The sequence below is a fragment of the Glycine soja genome, chromosome 6, assembly GCF_004193775.1.
Source record: "Glycine soja cultivar W05 chromosome 6, ASM419377v2, whole genome shotgun sequence".
In the NCBI taxonomy this organism is placed as follows: domain Eukaryota; kingdom Viridiplantae; phylum Streptophyta; class Magnoliopsida; order Fabales; family Fabaceae; genus Glycine; species Glycine soja.
Genome location: NC_041007.1, coordinates 2,243,058 through 2,267,609, shown reverse-complemented (window position 1 = coordinate 2,267,609; position 24,552 = coordinate 2,243,058). Strand labels below are relative to the sequence as shown.

Here is a 24,552-nt window from a genome sequence, read left to right as displayed (position 1 = left end):
TTTTTAATTGAATTTTTTTAATAATATTGATTAAATATCATAAAATTTATTTATATTATTTAAAAGTCTTAATTAAATAATACGATACTCTTTATAATTTCAAACCAATACACTCATTAGAGCATGAACTTTTCATTCTTCACATTCTCTCAATTAAATATTCACAATATTTTTGTCTTATTTTTTTTTAATATACATTCATATGCTACTTCCACAACCACTTGAAAAAGAATCTTTCAATAATCTAAAATTATCCTCCTTTTATCTTTATCTGTCCATTTGTTTTTCCTAGTTGTTGATACCTTTTAATTTACTCCTTTTTTTTCTCTATCTATAAATTAAGTTTCAACAATAAAAAAGAACTTTATATATCAATTTAAATGGTTAATTATAAATTTAAAACATTTATTTATTATAGATTTTAGTTTTATAAAAATAAAAATTTATTTGTATAATACACATTTCTGAAATAATCGGGGTGGAATAAACTCAAATCTCAATAATTATGGATGATCTCTTCCTGTTTGTGTTGATGCTTATTATTATTATTATTATACTTTTTGTAAGAGTTTTTGGTCAAAGTTTGTCTAAGTATCCGCTGTTGGACTTGTTGCTGTGAAATCCATTGGGCCTAATTGGAAAGCAAAAGGATCAGTGTGCTGTGCGTTGCAGCGATAGAGGAAAAATGTTGATTCGACGATTGCCTTGGACGGCGATTTCTTTTGCCGCACCACTTCCCTTCTGTTTCGGCGCTACCAATGGACTTCCCATTCGCAAGCAACTTAACTCTTCTCTCTTCTCCTTCTTCTGCTCCAGCTCCGGCGTCAATCTCCCTCTACAACCTGTAATTTCATTTTCATGCTATGCCTAGGTTCAATTCATCATACTATTCCTTGCAACGCTCACCGAATTTGAATTTCCACTCGTAGGGTCACGAAACGGATACTCGTCACTCGCAGTCTCTGAAACCCGGTCTTTACCTCGTTGGAACGCCAATCGGAAATCTCGAAGATATCACACTGAGGTACGCAACATCTCCCTCTACATTTTCCTTATTTCAGTTTGACTTTATTACATTTGTTTGATGCACACACGCACAGGGCTATTCGCGTGCTGAACTCGGCTGACGTCATACTCTCAGAGGACACTAGGCACTCTGGGAAGTTGCTTCATCACTACAACATCAAAACACCCCTTGTAAGCCTCATCCAATCGCAATCGCAATCACAGCGTGTAATTCCAATTTGCCTATTCTAATGGTCTTTTGTAGCTCTTCTTCAGATGAGTTATCACAAGTTCAATGAATCGCATAGGGAACAGCTTGTGCTGAGGAGGTTGAAGCAGGGTGAGATTGTGGCTCTCATAAGTGATGCTGGAATGCCAGGTATAAGTGATCCTGGTACGGAGTTGGTAAGTGTGTTTTTGCTATGCAAATTAATTCTTGTCAACAAGGTTTTAATCAGCTGTTTCGTCTTATTTCTTGATATTGAGGGAAATTACGGATAAATGCGGCCACAATTTAAAACCGTTTTTTTGCAGCCTAAATCGTGTTTGTCTATATCTCTTTCTTGAGTGCGTGTTTGGTGATGTAGGGCAAATTTAAATGCAGGCCAAATTGTGTGTTAGTGAGAATATCCTGGTTGTTCCAATCCCTGGTCCCTGTGCTTTGGTGTCGGCTCTTTCTGCCTCGGGTTTACCTACTGACGAATTTACATTTGGTAATAAGCTGGCTAAACTGAATTTTGTACATTATGGTATTTTGGAGCCTAAGATGGGTGTTGTGACGTATAATTTTGTAGTTGGTTTTCTTCCTAAGCATTCGGGATCGAGAAGAAAAAGGCTCATGGTTTCAGCTGATCAAACAACAACACAAATATTTTACGTTCCTCCTCACAAGCTTTCTCAGTTCCTTGATGAGAGTTCTTCAATTTTTGGTGATGCAAGGTACTGAGAGCTAATCTAAACCCTGATGCTATATAATAATGCTTACATCCACGATAAAAGTATTATACACTTGTTGGCCTTTTCTTCTAATCACTTATCACTATAGTTTTTGTCTCCCCTCTCAAAATTTTCAGTTGGAGAATCCAATTTTTTTTGCGATATATTAATCATTGAGGTTCTGAACCATGATCTGTTTGTTTATTTTACCATTCAATGACAGCACGAACTTTGATGTCTTATGTATTAATGTTCTGCAAACAAGTTGCACTAGCAATAACTTCTGTGAGTTTTGTATTTTTTTATACTAGGGGAAGGGGGGGGGGGGGGGGGGTGTTCCTTTGGGCAAAATTTTAAAGGAGGATCTTAGAAGTGTGGCTCTGGGAATATTGACTCAGATCGGTTGACTCTTCAATTTGATGATATTGCAGGCAATGTGTTATTGCTCGGGAAATGACTAAGTTACATGAAGAGGTAAGTTTAGCATTTAACTTTCCATTTATCCATTAACTTTCCAGTTCATCCATAAATAAATCCAACCGGACTATCCAATTATAAAATATAAAAATTTATGGATTGGATAGATTAGGTCAATACTATTATTGGATGGTTAATGAACCATGCAACATATTTCTTAAATCACTGGATCAACAGGAACAACTTAATGGGTACCAACCTTGCTTCATCCTTAAACCTCTGGGTCAATGGGTCTGTAGTCTAGAGAGCCAACCTTGCTTCATCGGTTCATAACTTCAAACTCCATGAAACAAAATTAAAATAATATATTAAAGGGACAAACATAGGTTGTGAGAGCTATTGATCGAAGAGAAATGAGGAATTTTAGCAGAAAAATCCCATATCTAGAAAAGAAAGAGGAAGCTTTGATAGGAAGAGAACAATCTAGAAAAGAAAGAGAGGTAGGGGGAACTGTGAGAGGAATGAGAGTGATTAATCAAAGAGATATGATTATTTTGAACAAAGGGGCCCATTGGTATTTTTGACTCTTTACATTTCACTTAATTTGTAGTTATATGAACAAAGGGGCCCATTGGTATTTTTGACTCTTTATATGTCCACACCAATGGAATACATTAAATAAACTTATTTTTTCCATGCATGTGCAATAACTATTTTGCTTATGAAAAAATATATCTTTTATGTCCTGCTAAAAAAAGTAATTATTCATTAACTGCAGTTATTTTAGTATGCCTGAATTTGGGATTTGAAATTACTACTTTTATACCTAATGTTTGGTTTAACTTGAAAGAACGTTGCATTGAATCTTTAAGAGGGGCAATGTTAAGGAAGTGTGATTTTGTGTTTGTGGCTGAGTGTAGAAGGGGGCTTTATGAAACTTAATAGCAACCCATCAGTATGCTTTTGTTTTTGTAGAACTTTGTTGATATTTTGCTGAAGCAATATGCATTATTCTTGCTTCTGTAGTTTTGGCATGGTACTCTTGGTGAAGCCAAGGAAGTATTTTCTATTCGTCAAGTGAAGGGAGAACTTACCATATTGATCGAAGGGAAAGCAAATTCTAAAGTTGAACCTCCGTCAGACACTGAGCTTGAGAGTGAACTAAGAGAACTGATTGCTGGTGGCGAGAGTCTTTCCACGGTAATAGCTTCCTTATATCTGTATGCATTCAATTTTAGTTCAATAGAAGCTTGATATATGGTTGTCCATGATTTAAATAAGTCAAGCTAATGAAAATGGTTGTGGATTTGGACATATGTGGTTCAGTGTGGCTCTGCAAAGGTGATCATTAATTTCTCAAGCTTTAGACGTTAAAAGAAATAGGGAATGAGAAAAAAAGATAGTATCCATATTATGGACAAATATTCATTTTAAACTGAAGATCGTCACCACTTCTTTTCCCTTTTATTTGTTCATGTTGCCCACTGATTTTGGTGAAAAAGATCCTGCTCAGCTCAGCTAAGGAAACTTTTTCATCTTCATTCTTAATGCATTTCACAATTCACATTATGTAAATCTCATGTTCTGTTTTACGATCTTAGAATTAAATTTTAATCACCCTGAAAATTAGCTTAAAATCATCTAATTTACCTCAGTTGATTTACTCACTTTGAATATTGAGTCAGTTCATTTTTTTCCCTTCTTTCATTTCAGCATTCATTTATTATGTAATTCCGATGCAATTGTTTAAGTTCAACTGCTGGTGTGTATTTAGGCTGTCAAATTGGTTACCAGCCGGACATCAGTGAGTAGAAAAACTATATATTCACTTGCATTAAGAAAGTTTGGGAAGCAACTTGAAGTGGATGATGATTCAAATTAGTGCAGATTATTTCTGCAGGTAAGTTTGATATTTCCTTGCTGGTGTTTCATTGATTACCATTTTTTGGTCGAGTTATTGTCCTCTTAAAGCGTAAAATCGTTCCGAGAAAGACGAGGTTTAGTTGTCTCTGTGCTGAAACTCTCAACCTGGATGGTGATGTGCTTTCTCCTAGAGAGGAATGAAATGATTTACCCTTGGGAGCACTATTACCCATCATATTAAGAACGGTTGGGCTGGTATACTGAGTGTTCACATTGTATCCTTCGCTCCCCCAGGGTTCGGGTCTTCAGGACATAACAAAATTCATTGTAAATGTCTACTCTGGCCAGGACAGCGGGCTGCTGTTGGATTGGATCGTCCTGGCTAGGAGTGTTCAAAATAACCTGTTATATAAATTTTTTAACCATAACCATTATTAACCGATTATTATATAACCGGTATATTTATAAATGGTTATAAAAATTAACCCTATATAACAAGTGGTTATTATAACCACCAATCCACAACCATTTAACTGGTTATTAGAGAGGACTCCTGGCCGGGAAATTGAATGGCAAACCTGAATTCTGTATTTGCTTTAGTATCTGGGAATAACCAATATATTCCGGATTCATTTAACTTATTTTACATATTCCATCCTTAATCTACGGAAGAAAATCCTCTTCAATTTGAAAAAATTGGATGAAATTTTAGCTATTATTTAATTTTAATGTTTATCGATGGGTAAAGTATTGTTTGAATTTTTCGTCCCATTTTAGTTTTTTTAAAACTTTAATTGTTCATCCAGTATGTTAATTTTGTTGGTGAATCCAGTATGGTTATCCAACATTTTAACATGTACCACCGTTTTTTTAAACTGTTGTTTTCAACTCTGTCTATCATGCAAGTGGATTCACTAACAGAGTTAACATACTTAATAAATAGTAACACGGTAAAATTTTAAAGGAGCTCATGAGATGAAAATTTTAGGAGGTACCAATTTCATATTTCACTTATTTTAGAGAGAAAAAAACATACTTTATTTTTACCCTTTAATATTAGTATATAAAAGATTGAAAACATGCATCCAATGGTAATGCTTGAAGCATAAAAGGATCACATTCCCTTTGTATAGTAAGCTTCATGCTCTAACTAACGGCCTCTTTTTTAGCTCCGTGCCCATGAATTTCTAGTGGGGAGACACCTTGAAGAAAAATGCCAATAGATTAAAAGCCATTAAATACATAAAGCCTGCTTTTGCAGCACCATTACGTAGTAGAGGTCGAATGGATCTTGCCAGTGCTGCATTTTAGTGCTGCCTTTTGGTACATTTTAATTTCGGATTAATTAATTTTTTAATCTCTTAATTTCGGGTCGAATGAATCTTGCCACTGCTGCCTTTTGAGATGATAACCAAATTTTTAAAAAATTTAGAGACTAAAATCTTTGTTAATTCTTTTAATTCCTTAACTTCCAGAATCTAGAAGATATTCCCAACTTAGAATACATAATGTATTGGATTTATGTTATCATCTCTTTCATCACTATCTGTAATACATGTGCTGTGTTACTCATTTGTATCATTATTATTTTAAAAGTGATACTGATTTGTATTAATATTATTTTAAAAGTGATACTAAAGAGAATTTGTAATTAATTCATTATTCACAATGTAAAAACTTTTATATTAAAAATATATGTCTATTATACTCTTGTTAAGATTATTGATAAATACTGAGGATTGTGTTTTATAAGGAGTCACTAATGAAATGCCTCCATTTGAAATGTTTAATGCATTACTTTCCTTGACATAGAGACGTGAAATGTACTAGGAATTTGAACGGATAATAAAAGCTGAAAGATATATATTGAAAAGAGTGGAAATGGCAAAGATTGAAACTGGAGACAGCTGCGTGTTAATGGACGAGACAGCCAAACTGGGCGGGCGGTCTGGATCTCGGGCGCTGCACAGGGACATATCATAGGCACATGCAAATTGCCCTTTTTCTCCCCCAAAGCGGGCCCCACCACTTATTATATTCATTGGGCCTAATCCTTATTGGGTTCCTTACTTAATTATAACAATAACCCAACTCCATCAACAACTCAACCACTCTTGATCCTTCACTAATGTAGTACAACTACATGTCCACACCGTTTGAAAAAACCCTTGTAATTCTTTTTTTCTTTTTGCTATGATCCTCCTTGTAATTTACTCCTAATTACAATAATACAACACTTGTTTATTTTGTAAGCCCTAGACTTGCTACTCAACTTGAACCCATCATCACTTCCCTTATTTATCTATTTTGCATGTTTGCTCTACTTTCTACATATTACATATCATCCTTGTTGGGAGTGAGGGAGGGATGAAATTGAAAAATTTGTTGCCCTGTGCCTAAGATTCGGCGGGGATCGAATTGCATCTTCCTGGCATTGAATTGGGTCCACTTATCACCAAAGTGGTCCATCCACTCCTGCTGCGTAGTGTAATGGGGTAGGTACTGTTTCACCTTGATCTCTGAATCATGGCAGAATCTCAGAATCTGACGGTTCTGATTAGTTAGGTACTCCAATGTCTCAGTATCCAATGCTGATCTTAGAAATGCCACCAGGTAAAACACATCCTCTTCTGGTGTCACCACTGAGCTTCGATGGTCCCACCTACACATTACCATCACCCAAAATCATCTTTTGGAAGGATTCATTTGCTTACTACTTAACAATCCTTTGACTTGTCACTTAGAAACCAATGCAATACACACAGAATTCATTTAATTTGCTATCTTATTCTGTATGCGCAATATATACGTGCTTTGGCAAGTATAACAAACATGCATGTTTTATTTTTATTTTGTGAAGTCATCATTATCATTAATTTTGGTATTTTTAAAATGAAAAACTGAAAATAAAATAAACATAAAGAAGGGCAATTATTATGATTTTTATTTGTGCATATTGACCTGGACGTTGATGATATGGTTGGATGCACATACGGCGGTGTCTATGGAACTAGGTTTGTATAGAAGGTGAGGACACTACCATTCGAGGAGTGGGTCCCTATAGAAGATCTTCTGACAACAGAATCTCCCTAGTTGGATGATCATGGCCATCCATTTTGTTTGCTTCCAGTCAAGAAAAAATAAACGTGGCACTTCCTAGCTGGCTTTGATGCAGATTTTCATCTGCTATGTTGGCTACAATACAACCCTCGTGTGTCTTCCATCTCTTTCTACTACATACACCTCACTCTGCTTCTTGTTCTTTTCATATTTTATATTTTTACTTAATTGGATTAAGCATTCTTAGTTTAAGTTATATATAGCTAATATTTTATTAAGATGTAAATTTTAATTTTAAAAAAGAAATTAATTCTTTTTTTTTTCTGTGTTTAAACATGCATGTAGACAAATTTATCAAAATCTTCTTTAATTCTAAACAAGTGTCACCTAGTTAAGTTCACGAATTATTGAGTTGAGGACCTGGATTAGTACACACAATGAAAGTAGAAACAAACAGATTCTGCCATTTATTATTAGGGATTCATATAAACGTACAGATTCTGTTTATTCCCTAATCCATTAATTCCGACAATAGTACTATCTGTCAATCAATCGTGGATAGTCTTCACACATTATCATCTAGTTCCATAATTATTGGGAATATTTTCGTTGTAGAAAATATATACTTATGTTGCACAATTTTTCTCTTTCAACATTATCACAAAACTTCATCCTCTATTTCATTATTCCTTTCAACTTTTTCTTTCTTTTCTTTTCTTCTTTATATATATATATACCTTAATTAAAAATTGGATCGAAAAGAGAGATAAACATAGACCTAAACACTGACACTCGATAAGAGGCTGTTAGTAACAGACATGTCGTTTATACATGAGGAGATCTATGCATGCCTGCAAACATGCAGTGGTTTTATTCTACATATATATGACTAGGACATGAATGAATATGATAAGTGAAACACTATACTGTATAGCAAATGGATGCATGTGGAAATATATATTTATAAACTTACTTGTTTTTGTTCATAGGGTATATGAGGATAGGCCCACTTGTCTTATTTCCAAGAATGCCCTTGAACACACCCTTGTCGAAGTCCTCTATCCTTGATTTTGGAACAAAAAGGTTGAGCCATGGATGAGGTACATCCCATAAACCCTTGGATTTAAGCTTCAGCTCTGCCTTATGTACACGATCCAGAAAATCCACGTAAGGCAAGTCCGTTGTGAAAACCGATGTTGGTATAAAATTTAACTTTTTCAATAGAGCTTGTATTTCCTGCATAACATAAAAAACGTACAAAGTAGAAATCTAAGAAAATGTCTCTATCGTCGTTGTAAATGCAATGTTGAACAATCAAAACAACAAACAAATTAATGTTTTACATTAACTTTTGATCCATTTAGTTTGAGACTATGAAGCATTTTAGTTTCTTAAGTTGTTTTAATCTATTATGTCTTTTTATTTTCAAAATAAATCAGCTTTAATCCTTTTGCTTCTTTTTTTATTATAAAAATATCAAAATTTTAATTTTTATCCTAAATTTTGGGAATTTATAATGGATTAAAGATGTAAAATAATTTAAAACGTTTATAAATAAAAAAATGTAGTCAAATTTTAATAAAATCTGAAGAACTTCATAAGCTGTACATGTAAAATTATTTTGTTTGAAATTTGATGTTTCGGTTTGTATGTTTTGAATAAAAAGCATTTAAATAATATAATTTGATTCAATTTATAAATATTTTAAACAGAAAATGTGAACTTAAAGGTTTTGACGTTTTGTAACAAATATGAATAGAAGGACAAACTTTGTTTAATTTTAAAATCATAAGTACAATAAAAAAAATTAAAAGATTAAAATCTCTTGTACTTAGATCTAATAGATCAAAATACAAACAAATCTTTATTTAAATATATTTATAAAAAGTGAAGTATATATAAAGACACATCTATATATAAATTAAAAACACTCTAGTAACATCTATTATAATTTTTTATGTTTATTTTTCCATAACATGGTATTACTTACTTTATCTATATTTATCTCTTTTAATTTCCTCTCTAGGTCTTAAAGACTACTATCATTTGGTGTTGATCGATTATATGTATTGATTATTTTGCCAAACTAAATAGTACGTTATACATGAAAAGGAAAGGTGGCAGTGCCAGCTAAGGTAGCCGCTGCTTTTGTTCGGATGATCAGTCCCATTATTCTAAGCAGTTATTTAGCTTTGACAGGAATTAATTAAGAGAAGTTAAGAACAAGTAAGAGAATATTCTGGTGGACTGCCGGCATTTTTAAACAGTGAAATTAACTATTGAAAAGGTTGCATTCAATCTTGCGATTGAATCGAGATGATAGATTACACAAAGATCTTCCACATGTTTTCTTTTGTATGTTTTATTGCATTCTGTTGTACAACTACAGACTGGTCAATGTTTGGGCACAGAGAATAATCGTATACGAGGACAGCGATGCAGGAAGAATCAAGGTTTAAATTCAATAAATTATGAAAAATAAACAAATTAAATAAAATATTTTGGTCATACAATTCAACAAGAAAAAATTATAAGAGAATTATTGTTATATATTTATTGCTACGCTGTCTAGAGGTAATCACTTGGCTTTTAGCCAATTACTTAAAAGATACCATTAACAAATGTTACATCAGATTTTCAACAATAAACAGACAGAGAGTGAATTATTAAAGTAAGCATGAATTTGTGAACCAAAAAAATCATGAGATTAATTGCATAATGATATGATAGTATTCGTAAGATTAATTGACATGTTTCTTCCGTTTTAAAATAATTAATTTTTTAACATTTTATGTGATTAATAAAAATTAAATATTTTTAGCTTAAGCAAATAACTTCATTTAATTATATTGCATTCACACTTTATTAATACTGCCTCATTCTACTTAATAAAAATTATGAAAGACAAAAATACAGGTTTTTTTACAACAAAAATACGAGTATTCATTTATTTAAAATTGATGATCATAGTTAAATACAATTGACTACTTTTCAAACGTGGCTGTTTCTTCCAAGGGTAGAACGATAAAGAGAGAAAAGACAGACGAACTAGTCTGACTCAAAACTAAACGTTCAAATTTAATGTGGTAAAACAACTGGTATTGAATAATGCTATTTTTCTTGTTAGTTTGTCTGTTAATTTGTTATCCATATGAATGTTATTTTTTAATTGATGTTCAAATCAACGGCATTAATTTTGTCCTTTTATGTTTGCCTGTTAATTTTATATTTTTCTTCCTATAAATCCTATAGAATCTCTGAGGCATAAATGTGTTGACCAAGAAGAAAAAGCCCGAGAAGACCTAATTATTTATTCAGACACATACTTATATTTCATGTCTTTCCAAGTGTTTAGAATTTAAACAACATCAATATATCAAGTATCATATTTGAGAAACATTAATAAAGTTAATATTTTATTTCTAACAAATAATTCATCTAGTGATAAATGAAAATGAAAAAAAAAATTATAAGTTCGAATTTTTTTTCTAACAAATAATAAATATACGAAAATATTTTATTATGACAGCACACTAAGTGTATGAACAGTGAATAATATTATATTAAACAAGAGAAAATCTAAGTTGGGTTGGGTGTGTATATACGTACCTCATCAACAGAATCTGCGTTCCCTTGGTCGTAGTTTTTGGTAATCTCCAAGCAGTACAAAACACCTCCGTCAGCGTTGAGGGAAGTGATTTTAACAGGGTTACTAGCTGCAAAGAACGAAGACCTCCAATTGTTGATCAGCCCTTCATCAACTATCACGAAACCCTCCACATAGTCGAATCTCTCCCTTGCTGCTTTCCCATGCAGAGATATCAGATACTCCTGGTCCTTACAAAACCTTGCAAAATTTGAATACAGTACTCGTATCCACCGAACCTGCTCTTAAAATAATATAATATATGAACTGACCATCCGTGTAAAGAAATTTTATATATCATCCAATTATAAGTAAACATGTATGAGAAGTTTATGTCTCATTTTATAATATCATCCAATTATCCGTTAATCTTGATGTGTGATTAGTTGAAAATGTAATTTTTTTTATATTAATATACAGTGAAATAAAAATTAAACCCTAATAATATTAATTATGCGAGAATGTTCTATTGTTATAGCTCATGATCAGTTAGTTCCCTTAATCGATAGTATTATGAGTTAATTGGTTAACAGAAATGAATTAAAAGAGAGAAAATGTCCCTAGCCTGCAGGCAAGCGACACGCTAACGAGAATTCCAGCTTTATATTGTTAGGAGAGTACCCAAACCATCCCTTCGAAAACGACCCTTTTTAGGTTTTGTCGCGCTGATGTGAAGAAAAATTTCCAAGAAAAGAAATAATATTTACACTGAGTTGCTTTTAAAAAATAAAATAGGAATGAAGAGTATATGCATTAAGAAAACAGATAATATTATTCGTTTTCATAACCTATTTTTAATTATTACATGAAATATTAGCATATGTGCGAGGTCACGAGCTAGTACGAAAAAGAGAGAGGCAACGACTTGGGTACTGTATATGTGTGCGTAAGAAAAAGAGACAAAGATAAAGTACGTAGGAGACATACACATACTCTGTGAGGAGCTGGTTCGAGAGCAATTCTAGCCCTTGTGATGATTCCAAATTGTCCAAGACCACCAAGAACAGAATGGAATAACTCCGAGTTACGATCTTCTGAACATGTCACCAGCTCACCCTTTCCTGTTACATATTATCATACCAATAAGTTACGACAGTACGTACTAATTAATTAACCAAGCTAAAGACAAACCAGATTCATTTGTACTCTCAGCCCATGACAAACCAGAGGGACAGCGCTGTTTAATTACTCAAAAACTTTTCCTCTTGGGGAACAAGGACAACTATTTAGCACAAGCATCTTTTCTTCTTATAGTAAAACAAACAAATTTGGCAACAAATTTAAATTATTTAAAACTGTATATATACAAACATTAATTTTCAATAATATTAATCCATGGTAGCTTAAAATCAGTTATAACTTATAAGGCTTGAACTACTTTTTTCTCTTTGAAAATGTTAAATTTTAAGCATAGATGACTAAAAAAATTTGTATCTTAAGAATAAAGTCATACGTGAATAGAAATTAAAGTAATTAAATTACCTGTAACGACATCGAGCTCATAAACATTGGTGATCTGAGGACCGTGATTGAAGGTTTGTCCACTAATTCCAGCGTTGGATAGGGTTCCACCCACAGACAAATACAAGTAATCGGTCCAAGACATGGGAGCCAGCCCATACTCCAATGTTGCACTCAAAACATCTATCCACAACTTCCCACCCCACACATCCACATACATTCCTTTCTCACACACTCTGATAATATTACTATCACCATTGTGATCGTTGTTGTCACCACTATCACTTTTTCCCATTTCAATCACCACCCCTTTCTTCTCTTTTATAAGGGCTTGCCCGTTTATCGAATGTCCGTGCCCCCTGGCCGACACGGCGAACGGGGACTCGAACGCTGCATTCACCACCCTAGCCACGTCCTCTGCCGTGGCAGGGTGCACCACCTCCGAAGGCTCCCCTCTACTCAGCCTCCCGAAATCCACTGAAGCCGCCTCCAGTTCCCACGTGTCAACGCTGAGACGACCCTGGAGTCCCAAATCGAGCAGCTCTGGGACCACCGTTACTATTAAACGGCATATGGTGAATGTTAACAGAACAAGCTTGTTGTTGTTGACAGCCATTAATAGACCAAGATAAGAATAAATAATTAAAAAAATAGCTAGCGTACGTGTGGTTTCGCTAAGGAATTAATGAAGATACATGCATGTCATGTGTCATGTGTGTGGCGTACGATGATGAGTTATTCGGTAGTGGGGGTGGTGGATGAGGGAAAGCAAGAATCTTGGGAAGCTCTAGAGAAGAGAACAAAATCTTGGTACAGCGTCGTGGGTTAACGTAAGCAGGATTTCGCTTTAAAGATTCTGTACGCAACATGCAGAAAGATGAAGATTCTTTGCTCTCACTCACTTTCTTCGATTCTTGCCAAAACTTTCTACTTGTAACTTTTTTTTAAAAAAAATCTCTATGTGTTGTTTAGGAGATATGTATGTCTATAAGATCGAACAGATGCAAATTGAGAAATAATTATAAACAAATTACTAGAAAGGAATTGATGATCTAGCTAGCTAGTAAAGATAGAGGATGATCGAGTCTCTCATAAAAGAAAGAAAAAGGGTTTGGCATGAAAATTAGAAGGAAAGTAGCTGGGTAGGTTGGTGAGTGCGGCGAGTTGTGATGAATGAGCTAGTGATTCACAAACAACTGTGTGTCTAGGATGTAAGATACAGGCTCTCAATTTATAGGACAGAGAGAGGACCACGAGGAACTGAGGCTCAAGCTAAGAGTAAAGGCACGTGAATCTTCACGTGACTGGACCGAGGAGACACGTGCCTCAATGTGGAAACAGCGCATCTCTTGATCCATTTTTTTTGAGTCTGGAGCTAAATTTCTGACCTAGTTATAATAAGGGCTCGTTGAAAATACAGCAGGTCCAGTACGCCGCGGTAGAGGCAAAATTTGAGACTACAGCCCCATTTTTAGCTTGTATGGATATATAGAATAAAGAGAAAGTCAAGAAGAGAAAAAAAAAATTAATAGATATGATATGTAATGAAAAATAAATAAAGAGAAAGATAGGAGGGGAAATGATATATAAAGATGTACCGGACATTAATGCTATTTGACACGTTGAGAGAAAAAAGTCGAGAGAAAAAAAAAATTGCAGCTAAATATAATAGATAAAGATGATTGAGACTAACACTTGATAATACAGGGAAATATTTTAATATCAGTTGCAAAGACATTATGGTCAGTAACTTAGAGCAAAAAAAATTATATAAAAAAATATTATGAAACATTCTTTTGTATGCATTCTTTCTAAAAATTTATTAGAAATGATAAAATTTTGTGGATACTATATCATATTTAATAATTTTTTCTTCTAATTTTGTGGGTTTCAATAAATTTTAATTGATTAAAAAGAATATGTGTTGAAGAAATATATTTGAGGATGTGTTGTTAGTATTTCTCATTTATATATCAGTGTTCAAAAAAGAAAAATGAAATAATAGATAAAGGTGAAAATGGTAGTTATAATAGATAAAGGTGATGGTGATTAAACTCTTGATGTTTACATATCATTACTCAAAGGAAACTAAGATAAAAGTGAAATAAAAGAGACTGCATTGATTTTGTGTGTGTATTACACTATGTATTGATAAATAATTTTATATTCTTTATAATAAGTTTGTTGATTTTTTATAATAATTATCTTAAAAGTTATGTAAATAACTTGTGAGTGCATTAATTACACTATATATATGATCATTATTTTTTTAAATGTCAAAAACTATGTTACTCCCTCTGCCTTTCTTAATTATTCGATTTTTGAAAAAAAAATATTTCTACTTATTTGCAAATTTCAAGATCTCATTAATTAATTATTCTTTTATTAATTATACAACGAGATCGATAAATATTGAAAGAACATATTTGACAGCATGTTTCATTTAGGTTCAATTAATCTATAAGTCTCTAGACTATTTAATAATTTTTAATTAAGTCTTTAGTTTTTTTTTTCATTTAGGTTTTTTAACTTGTATGTTTTTTTTTAACTAGCTCCTATTGAAATGGTCTAATAAAAAAACAAATACAAGTTTAGAGACCTAATTAAAAAAACTATTCAAGTTTAGATACCCAATTGAAATAAAACAAATCCAAAAACCTATTTAAAAATTTGATAAAGATTAAGAAGCTGAAGAGTAATGAAACTTTTCATTTAATATGGTTCCCATGTTCAACTTTATGTGGAAAGGTCTAGGGGATATATAGATACAAAAAAGTTTTAAGTAGAAAAACAAAGCTCTTGATTATCTAAGATTCAAGTACTAATAATTTGTTTTTACACGCATATGCACAGCTAATAAATCAGAATTGTTGAATAAAATTAAAAACTAATGACTCAAGTTTTATTTTCACAAATCAAATTTAACACATAAGATATTTAACATATGAATTTTTCTAATTTCATTCTACCACACTAAAAACATCTCCAATACGTATAATTTAAACAATCAATTTTAAATTCTTTACCTCAAGTTAATTGGTTCGTATAATTTTACATCATAATTAAATAACACATACTTTTTTACATCATCAATGATATAATTTTAAGTAATTTTAAATTACCTAACTTAAATAATTCATAAAATGATGAGAAAATATTATTTTATTCATAAATCATCATTACTTATATAAATAAGTAAAGTTAAATTTTAAGCAATTAAACATAACACGTAAATGACCTCCAATAATAAAAAAATTAAATAATAATATCTAAAAATAAACAAGTTATTAATTAATAAACGGACTATTGCTCTAAACGTGAATTTGATAACTATATACCAAATTGATATGTATACAAAAATTGATTTCCGGTAATCTACGGGGTGTCCTTATGAGAAGAGAGTTTAGAGGGTCCACGTATGGATACGGAGGATCTGTGTGGGGACATGGGTAGAAGGATGGTTCACGTGGTTGCAGACACTGGGACTGGGATCATTCTTGTCAAACTCAAGTGCAAATGCACATTCTCTCTCCCTCTCTTCGTTTTTAGGCTCTTTCTTTTCCTTTTCTTTATTGTTTTAATTTAATTATATTATGCACTTGTAGCAGTCATCAATACATTACTCAGCATAAGCAGATGTATATGTCTGCCATGCTAGCTGTATAGAAAATCATAAGGTCATAATCACTGAATTATGTTCCCATTTCAAATGAAGCCTAGCTATCCCCAACTCTCAAGGGTCCCAAAATAGGAAAATTATATTATATAAGGCTTAGATTGCATGGGGGGTACGTAGTTATAGAGTTTATTTAATATTAATTAACGGACTATTATATTATTCTAATTAATTAAAGTTCTTCCTTTAAATAATCACAAAGGAGCAAGTGGGTTTTTGGAAGATTAATCTATATTTATACATTTTACATTAAAGCGTGTAAACGCCTAGTGTGCGTGTTGGTGCATGTTAATCAAACATATTTATCCTAGTTTTGTTTTATGCCAATTCGACACTCGGGTAAAATGAAGAACAGCCTGTGAAAAATAATCTCAGCTATAAATTAACATACATTAGAGTGTGTATTTTTAATTTAAAATGTAAAATTAATTTTCTAAAACTAAAACAAAAGCGGATATAGATATTAAAACCGTTAGCATATTTAATTTAATAATTAACAATCAGTCTCTTCCTCTTTTTTCTTTCCATTCTTTTTCTTATTTCCTAAAAAAAAAAAAAGTAATAGGAGGTTTGTGAAAACATTTTCAACATGAAGTTCAGCTTTATTTAATGAAAACTGATTATATTAAAAATATAAAAATTTAAAATTTACTTATTTAAAATAAATTGAGTGATATACAAAATGACAACGGAGTTCAATCTCCAACTTCATTTCATTCCAACAAAATAATAACAGTATTAAATAAAAAGGGAAATAAAAATATTATATTATATCATGTTATATATATATATATATATCCTTTTGTGCCTCTACATGTACATTGGTAGAATGGTCAAGATATTCTATGTTAAATATAGAATATAATATCAAAAATTTATTTTCAGTACTATTTTTGAAAGATAAAAGTGTTACTCATGAAAAAATTCCAATAAAAAGTGAAATCATAGACATAATTTTTTTAGCTAAACTATAATTCTAGTTCTCCTTTAATTTCCGATTTGCATTCTATTTTAAGTTTTTTGTAACTTTGGTTCAAATTTTAATTTTTATATGTTTATTTATTTTCTTATTTTTTACATTTGCATTTGTTAAGTTTGAGATTCAATTGGGCTAAAAAAATACATACAAAATTGAAAATTAAACCAAAATAGCATATTTTTTAAAAAAAATAAGAAACTAAAATTGAAAAAAAAATAGAGAAACCAAAATTGTGAATCACAATTTAAAGGAGGATCAAAATTACAATTTAACCATTTTCAAAACTTACCCATAAGTAAATATTATATCAAGATTATTATAGAAAAATAAAATTGTACAATAATTTATTTCAATTACTTTGTTTAAATAAATAGAATTTCGTTAGTATTTTTAGGGACTAATTGATCAACTCTTTCTCATTCTCTAATACTACTGTTAAATAATTTACTATTATACTTTCTTTATCCTTGAGACTCTAGGCTTAGTGTTATTTTTATAAACCTTAAATTATAATTTATTTATCAAAAAAAATTTGTTAGATTTATTTTGTCAAAACTTCAGCTTTAATTATATATATATATATATATATATATATATATATATATATATATATTTCAAATTAAATCTCGTCTAATTATAATTTTTAACTAAAATTTTAATTTTAAAATATATTATTATTCCTCGATTTAAGCAATTTAATTTTTATTTATGTAATTTAATTAATTCTGTATATTTCCATATGATTTTAAATAATTTTTTTCTTATTCCTCGATTCAAGCAATATATTTCTACATTTATATAGAAAAATTTATAAGCAAATTCTATATATATTGAAAAGTATTCATATAATTTCCCAGATACTTACCGGTATGCATACGAATTATTAGTTTGTCCATATATCCTCCGAATGATTCCTGCTCATAATTCATGGTTATAATTTTGCCTGCACCATGCACATGATGAATGTGCTTATGAGATTTGGTTTAATGACCATGTGTGATATGTCATATATATGTTCAAATGGAAGAAAAAAAACCAAGAGTTGAATAATGAAAAATAAATAGCGGAATAAAAGATTTTGTATGCGATGTTTGTTATATGTCCGGATTCATCATGTACTCATTTTTGTATCCCCAGTCGTCAAATCTTAATAATATGTTTTAAAGGACTTAATTATCCAATTCGCTTCTTAATTATATTTTAAGATTTAATTTAATTCCTTAACTATTAAAATATTCAATTTGATCCGTTAATTATTTAACATAAAATAATTATACTCTTTCCATTAAATATATTAATTAATTGATAAAAATTGATACTTTCTGTAACGGTTAACAATACAATCATACAATCGATGTAACACGTTATATTTTTTAAGGTTGCTTTCATACTCTTCAAGTTTCATCAAGCCTCTAAGCCTTTTACATCAATTGTCAAGCAACCGATTTAAAAATATTAATTTCTATAAAATAATTAATAAATCTGATGAAAAGAATATAATTGTTTTATTTAAAATAATTAAGATACTAAATTGAACATTTTAATAATTGAAAAACTAAATTGAACTTTAAAATATAAATATAATTAAGGAATCAATTTTATAATTAAGTCTACATAATATACATATTTCATTTTTTTAAGATCACATATTTAATCTCTTTAGAGTTAAAAATAATATTTAAAATTAAAATATATTATGCATGTGTGTTTTTCATGAAATTAGCGTGTCATTTATCCAACATTTTAATCTCTTTGATGTTTATGAATCATAATTAATTGTCTCAACCACGTACCGCATGCATATTGTACTGAACGAGCAGTGCACTGACGAGGCAACTAAAATTTAAAATAAGATTAAAATACAAAACAATTATTATAACCAATTATTTTGGGATTATAAACAATTATTTTTATTCACTAAATGGAACTATGTAGTTAGATAATTAAAAAGATATTTTTTATAATTATAAGTACAAAACAAACAACCTTAAAAAAAATACAAAAACATTACAACAATTTATTTTGTTATTATAAATTCGCATAGACTAAGGTCGGAATATGAAGGTATACTATGCTCTGTTAGGACTGCTAATATGAATGTTGCTGTTGGGACCAAGATAAGTTTCATGTATTTTGTAATTTTCAAGGGTACTTCTGGTACCAGTTAATGAAATACACCTTTTGCCGAGAGAAAAAAAAAATTATATATAAATTGATCGGAATTGACCTAATTTTATGAAAGACCTTTTAATTAACATACTTTGCTAAATTAAAAAAATTCTCCTCACATTCATAAAGTTACAACTGTATCATTATCATAATTAATTTCAATTCATTCATCTGAGTTTTAATAATAATTATTATCAAATAAAAAAGGAAAAATAAAAGCAACGCTTAATAATTAAGCTTAATTGCAATTTTTCCTCCAAAGTCTTACTTGGAAATTTTGTTCTCACTTTTTTTTAACAAAGTTAAATTTTGAGAGAAAATTGTAATTAAGCCTAATAATAATACGTAAATACGCGATTGAATAAAATGGTAAAGAATGAAAAACTCTATGTGAATAAGGCGAAATAACAAATTGTACGGAACACAATATTTTCTGCTGAAACAACTGCGTTTTCTTCATTGGATCAATCGTAAGAAATGGCGATGATATAAATTAGAAAATTAGTAAATTAACAAATAGCGACTCAATGACCGAATATAGAAGGCAAAATAAAATATTAAAGTGGTGAAAGGTGTAGTACTTACAGGAAGTGCTCAACAAGAGAAGATAATATAATAGGATGGACAAACAAGTTACAAAAGGATAATTCCAATTATTCAAATTTTATTTCATTTGTACTGTGTCAATTTATCAGCGCGCATATTTACCTTCAAAATTCGCAGTTTTTCAATTATAGTTTTTTCTTCTTCTTTTAAGTCAGCATACCCAGTTCCATTCTTATAAAGAGGAATACCATATATATAATTTGTGATTTAACGATAATTAATTCATACAATGACAAACCTTCGTATATATAGCTGAGGGCGTGAAAATTCACCTTCCAATTTTGGTAAAATTACAAGTAAATATTTTGAGTTTTTATATTTGTTCATTCTAATTCTATTTCTATATATGTGAACTCACTTACCTTAGTTTCTCTTCCTCCTTACATGTATTATTTTGCATTCAAGTATTTTGATTTGAAAGCCAAATTTTGACTTTTCTCCATACATACCATAAAAAATATATTTTTAGTTTCTACACGTTCACTTAAATTTGATTTTGGTCATAATACTTTTAAATTGATAAATTCAATCCTTCAATTTTTAAAAATTTGTAAATTTGGTTTCTTTTATGTTTAAACTTAACAATTAGTGACATTTTCCATCACAAAGTTGAAGGATGGCCTTAATTTACATTTTTTATGTTGGAGGACTAAATTCATTGGTTTCACAATACAAATACCAAAATCAATTTTAATTGAAAGTATATGAACCAAAAATACATTTTTTTCATTTAAAACTTATGATTTTAATATTTATATCTTTATCTTTTTTCTATAAAATAATATTTACTATTAATTTTATTTTCTAAAAAATAAATTATCCCACTAAAAGTCAAAGTCTTGGATTTGCCAATGAACATATTTATTTAATTTAGATAGTAATAATCAGCCTTCTTAAATTGGAAGGTATACATTTGTAACTTCTTAAAATTACTTTGATTTTTATTTCCTTTTAACTTCATATTGTATAAATAAGTGTGAATGTAAGAGGAGTTCATTGAGTTAGCATGTTTAAAAGTTAATTATAACTTTTGGTGCTTGCATTCTCTTTAGTTGATCATAAATATCGTGAGTCCTCATTCAACTGAGCATACTCTTTTAAATATATATTCAATATTACTTAAAATTTGTTTACAATTATAAAATTCTAAGAGATTTATTTAATAAGAAGTGTGAATTCAAAGGATTGTCACAGTGAAATAAGGTTCCGCTGTATTTATATGAATGAGAATGATATTTTTAATGAGAGAATCCAGATTCCATTCACACGGTATTTTAAAAAAAATTGATTTAGCGAAAATCACGTATTACGAGCGAGATTAATTTCTGATCGAGTGAGTTGGAAGATACCCGTTGTCTTTGACATAGGAAAAAAATTTAAATAAGAAGTGTGATTTACAAAATTTTGAAATTTCCAATAAATCTTATTCAATAATAAAAATTTAATTAAAAAATATTTCTCCATTCAACTTAGTGGCACGCTTTGGTAATTCTCATCCCATTTAATTTTTTGTTAAGCATGACTATAAATTTTTTATAATTATTAAAAGTTAAAAAGTATGTGCTGGGACAAGATCCCGCGAGAGGTTAATTATTGACGAGATATGTATACATATAATAGACTCCTTCGGACCAGGCTTTGTCCAGAAAATAGCATACATTAAATTGGCATTTTCCTTCACTTTCTCTGCTCAAACTGCACGAGTCTTGTCATGTCCGTAGGAAATATATCCAACGATCTTTCATACCATACAAATACAATATGTTGCTGCATTTGGTCCTCTGATCAATGCACCAAGATTTCCTTCGTAAACAGTTTATGACAAAGCTACAAGAAACAAATCCTATCAGAGATGATGTGGGTCAATAATTGAATATATATGTATGTTCCATATTTCGAATTTGTATGAGTTGATTTTTCTGATATCCTATCTCCTCAAATGCTCAGTTAATATTACACTGCAGTTATTACTATATATATCAGTATATGTTTACCAAAGGGCTTGTTCCGATCCTTTTTCATCGATCTTAACCTTTGGTCAGAAATAAACAATGGTAAAATCTATCCCGAAATCTTTCTTAAAGATCTTGTGACCTTTTAGCCTTGAAAGGAACAATCAGATTTTGTTATGCTAGTGGCCAGTTTGCAGGTTTCATGTCTCGATAATTGTTTTCCTTTCTTAACGCAACATGTACTGTGTCTGGGTTTAGCTAAATACTTTAATTAATGCTTCTTCGTTGAGCTCATATATAATATAAAATCTTATGTTATTAATTTGATTGCCTTATTAATGTATCGAATTTCATAAATCGTATCAAGAAAATTATTATAATAAACTAAAAAAAGCTTATAACTAACAACGTAATTAACCATAAGCAATTTTTATAAATTCAAATGAACTATATTATTTTGACTATTCTATATAAATGCTCTAAACGATATAACAATTGTCTTAAAATTAAGTGGAAAGGAAAAAGTAAACGAATGAATTTAATATTTTCTAACAATTTAAACTTGATTTCTTTTTATACAAAAAATGTTTTATAAAATTTTATAAATATGTCTTAAATTCTTATATTTACCGTACCATCTTTTTACAATTGTTTCTATATTATTTTTAACGTATTAAAATTATTTATCTCTTTTTTTCTCGAAGATTTTTTCTTAAATTATTTATTTTTAATTGGAAAAATGGAAAGGAACATACAAAATTAAGAGATAAGATTCGATTCTTACGCTTCAAACTCCCTCCCCTAAAGAAAATACGCCTAAATATTGTTATTTTCACAAATTACTATTTGTTTTGTGTCGTCTGTTTATTTTTAAATATTATTATAGATTCACATATTTTGATGTTCAATTCGAATTCAATCTCTTGCAATTCAAGATTAATTATGCTTATGCTAAAAATGTACTCGACGTGATTAAATATCTTTAAACTTATCCATTTTTATTTTGTTTTTGTATTAAAAAATCATTTTATTTTATTTCATTTTGAAGATTGACAGGAATTCATTTTTCTGACTATATATGAAAAATTGAATACTCCATATTTGTGTTAATATATGAAAATGTATAAAATATCCATTAATTGTTTCTTTCATGGAGCTTTCATATTGCTATATATATATTAGATAGATAGTTAATTTGTTAATTACAAATAGAATGGTACAATTAAACTAGGCCAGCTAATTAAATTTCTGGAAAATGAACGTACGCTCTAATTTCCTTGGCACTGTTGGAGTATGACGTTCTTTCTAAAATTCTAGGTAAAGTAATCAAATAGTATACCATCCATGTAAATTGCGATCTGTGGAAGCTCAAAATTGCGAACCATCCTGTTTATAAATTGTGCGTGTCTTTAATATTTTTCTTTTATCAGTTTTGATCAAAGTAAAATTTTATTTTTCAGTTTTGATTTCTGGTGTTATTTTTCTATTCCTCATAAGTTAATATATTTTTTATATATAAATGCCATTTATATTGAAAAATATTCATTTCAATTCTGATTATTTTTTACCTTTGTCCCTATTGTCCTATATATAAGATCCCTTTGAAAAAATTGTTTTTATATGACCATCTTCTTATTATCTCTTGTATTAATTTTTTATTGACCCAAGAAGCCTTAATTAATCATAAATGCTATAAATTGTCAGTTTTTTTAATAAATAAATGCTATAAATTACTTAAATTTATCATTTTTCTCGTGAGAATTGAAAAAGATGATTGAGAGTAACACATATTAATTAATTAAGTAAAATGTAATTAACGGAAAATAATGAGATGATTAGATGATTATACTAAAGAAAATAATCCTAATATACTAATTTTCTTATATTTACTTAAAATATTTTTAATATATAGTGAAACAAGTTCTTTTGCAAAAAAAAAAAAATCTTCCTAGCTTTAAATCATTTTCATTTTTTTCTCAATATATTTCCTGAACTAAACTAATTAGTTAAACTATTTTAAACTCTCTCCCATCCAAAGTCCACGAATTAAATTTAAAAATCACATTTTCCCAAAAATAAAAAAATCTCAAATCTTTTCCTCTAAACCCTAGTCTAATAATTGTTGTGGCAAGAAAGATTTCACATGTACGGTCTTTACATGCATACACGTTATAATGCCTTATTTGTCTTTTATTCGATATTATTTTTCTTTTAGGATTTCTTAACACATATTTTTTTACTGTTTTTTAACACTTATATAGGTATATTTGGAATAGAAATAGAAAGAGAGAAGAAAGAAAAGGTGACAAGTAGTACGTAAAATAAAAAGAAAAGGAAAAGATAGAGAAATAGATTATAAAATGGGATGTGGAAAAATCAGAATTGTTTCCTTTATTAGCTTGTTGTAACTTGTAAGTTAAATCAATTTATCTTTTCCATGATATTCGTTAGAATGTCTTTGCTTTTATTGCCATGCCCATGCAACACCCTATTAACGTGCGTCCAAAGTACAAAGAAGAATCACCTTTTTTTTTCATCCCTTATCAATGCAAATTATTATTCCTTACTGAGTTAGGTTCTTCCACTTTTTACATTTAAATTTTATTTGTTTATTAACTTAGCCATGCTTTTTCTAAAGTCTCGGTGAATCGTGACTCAAGAGATCTGGCCACGTATAGGCTTTGGAAAGTTTTGAGAAAGCTAGAAATCTCTTAATGCAGCCAGAATATAAAGAGAAAGCTTAATTAGAAATCATTGTTTTATGCTTTCATAACTTTACAGC

The 24,552-nt window shown here is 30.0% G+C and overlaps 2 protein-coding genes across 7 annotated transcripts; one reads left to right on the top strand and one right to left on the bottom strand.

The window, feature by feature from the left end:
- Positions 1–613: 613 nt before the first annotated feature.
- LOC114414629 (ribosomal RNA small subunit methyltransferase I) lies at positions 614–8,652 on the top strand. 5 transcript variants are annotated; one of them, XR_003667235.1, is made up of 11 exons: positions 614–844; positions 930–1,024; positions 1,101–1,197; positions 1,282–1,410; positions 1,610–1,718; positions 1,800–1,944; positions 2,373–2,415; positions 3,385–3,558; positions 4,133–4,258; positions 7,236–7,432; positions 8,271–8,389. XR_003667235.1 is itself a non-coding variant. In XM_028378952.1 (10 exons), exons 1-9 carry the CDS (start codon positions 686–688, stop codon positions 4,238–4,240), a joined length of 1,059 nt encoding a protein of 352 aa, XP_028234753.1. In that variant the 5' UTR covers positions 614–685; the 3' UTR covers positions 4,241–4,258; positions 6,052–6,473. The 5 variants fall into 5 exon arrangements, 4 of the variants coding, with proteins under 4 accessions (XP_028234753.1, XP_028234754.1, XP_028234755.1 ...); XM_028378952.1 differs by lacking the exons at positions 7,236–7,432; positions 8,271–8,389 and adding an exon at positions 6,052–6,473; XM_028378953.1 differs by lacking the exons at positions 7,236–7,432; positions 8,271–8,389 and adding an exon at positions 6,034–6,473.
- On the bottom strand, positions 6,316–13,746 carry LOC114414628 (cytokinin dehydrogenase 5-like). Of its 2 annotated transcripts, none has more exons than XM_028378948.1 (5): positions 12,410–13,746; positions 11,855–11,988; positions 10,891–11,166; positions 8,255–8,517; positions 6,316–6,883 (listed from the first exon to the last, which is right to left on the bottom strand). In XM_028378948.1, exons 1-5 carry the CDS (start codon positions 13,002–13,004, stop codon positions 6,556–6,558), a joined length of 1,596 nt encoding a protein of 531 aa, XP_028234749.1. In that variant the 5' UTR covers positions 13,005–13,746; the 3' UTR covers positions 6,316–6,555. The 2 variants fall into 2 exon arrangements, with proteins under 2 accessions (XP_028234749.1, XP_028234751.1); XM_028378950.1 differs by having other exon boundaries at positions 11,861–11,988.
- Positions 13,747–24,552: the final 10,806 nt, after the last annotated feature.

Bases quoted from the DNA above. Each gene is read 5' to 3' on its own strand.
- LOC114414629 (XM_028378951.1), top strand. From the start codon at position 686: ATGTTGATTCGACGATTGCCTTGGACGGCGATTTCTTTTGCCGCACCA. The intron at 845-929 runs GTAATTTCATTT...TTCCACTCGTAG, and splicing joins TCAATCTCCCTCTACAACCT to GGTCACGAAACGGATACTCG. The intron at 1,198-1,281 runs GTAAGCCTCATC...GCTCTTCTTCAG, and splicing joins ACAACATCAAAACACCCCTT to ATGAGTTATCACAAGTTCAA.
- LOC114414628 (XM_028378948.1), bottom strand. From the start codon at position 13,004: ATGGCTGTCAACAACAACAAGCTTGTTCTGTTAACATTCACCATATGC. The intron at 11,167-11,854 runs GTATGTCTCCTA...TTTTAAGAGCAG, and splicing joins CAGCTCCTCACAGAGTATGT to GTTCGGTGGATACGAGTACT. The intron at 8,518-10,890 runs GTACGTATATAC...TATGTTATGCAG, and splicing joins ACGCAGATTCTGTTGATGAG to GAAATACAAGCTCTATTGAA.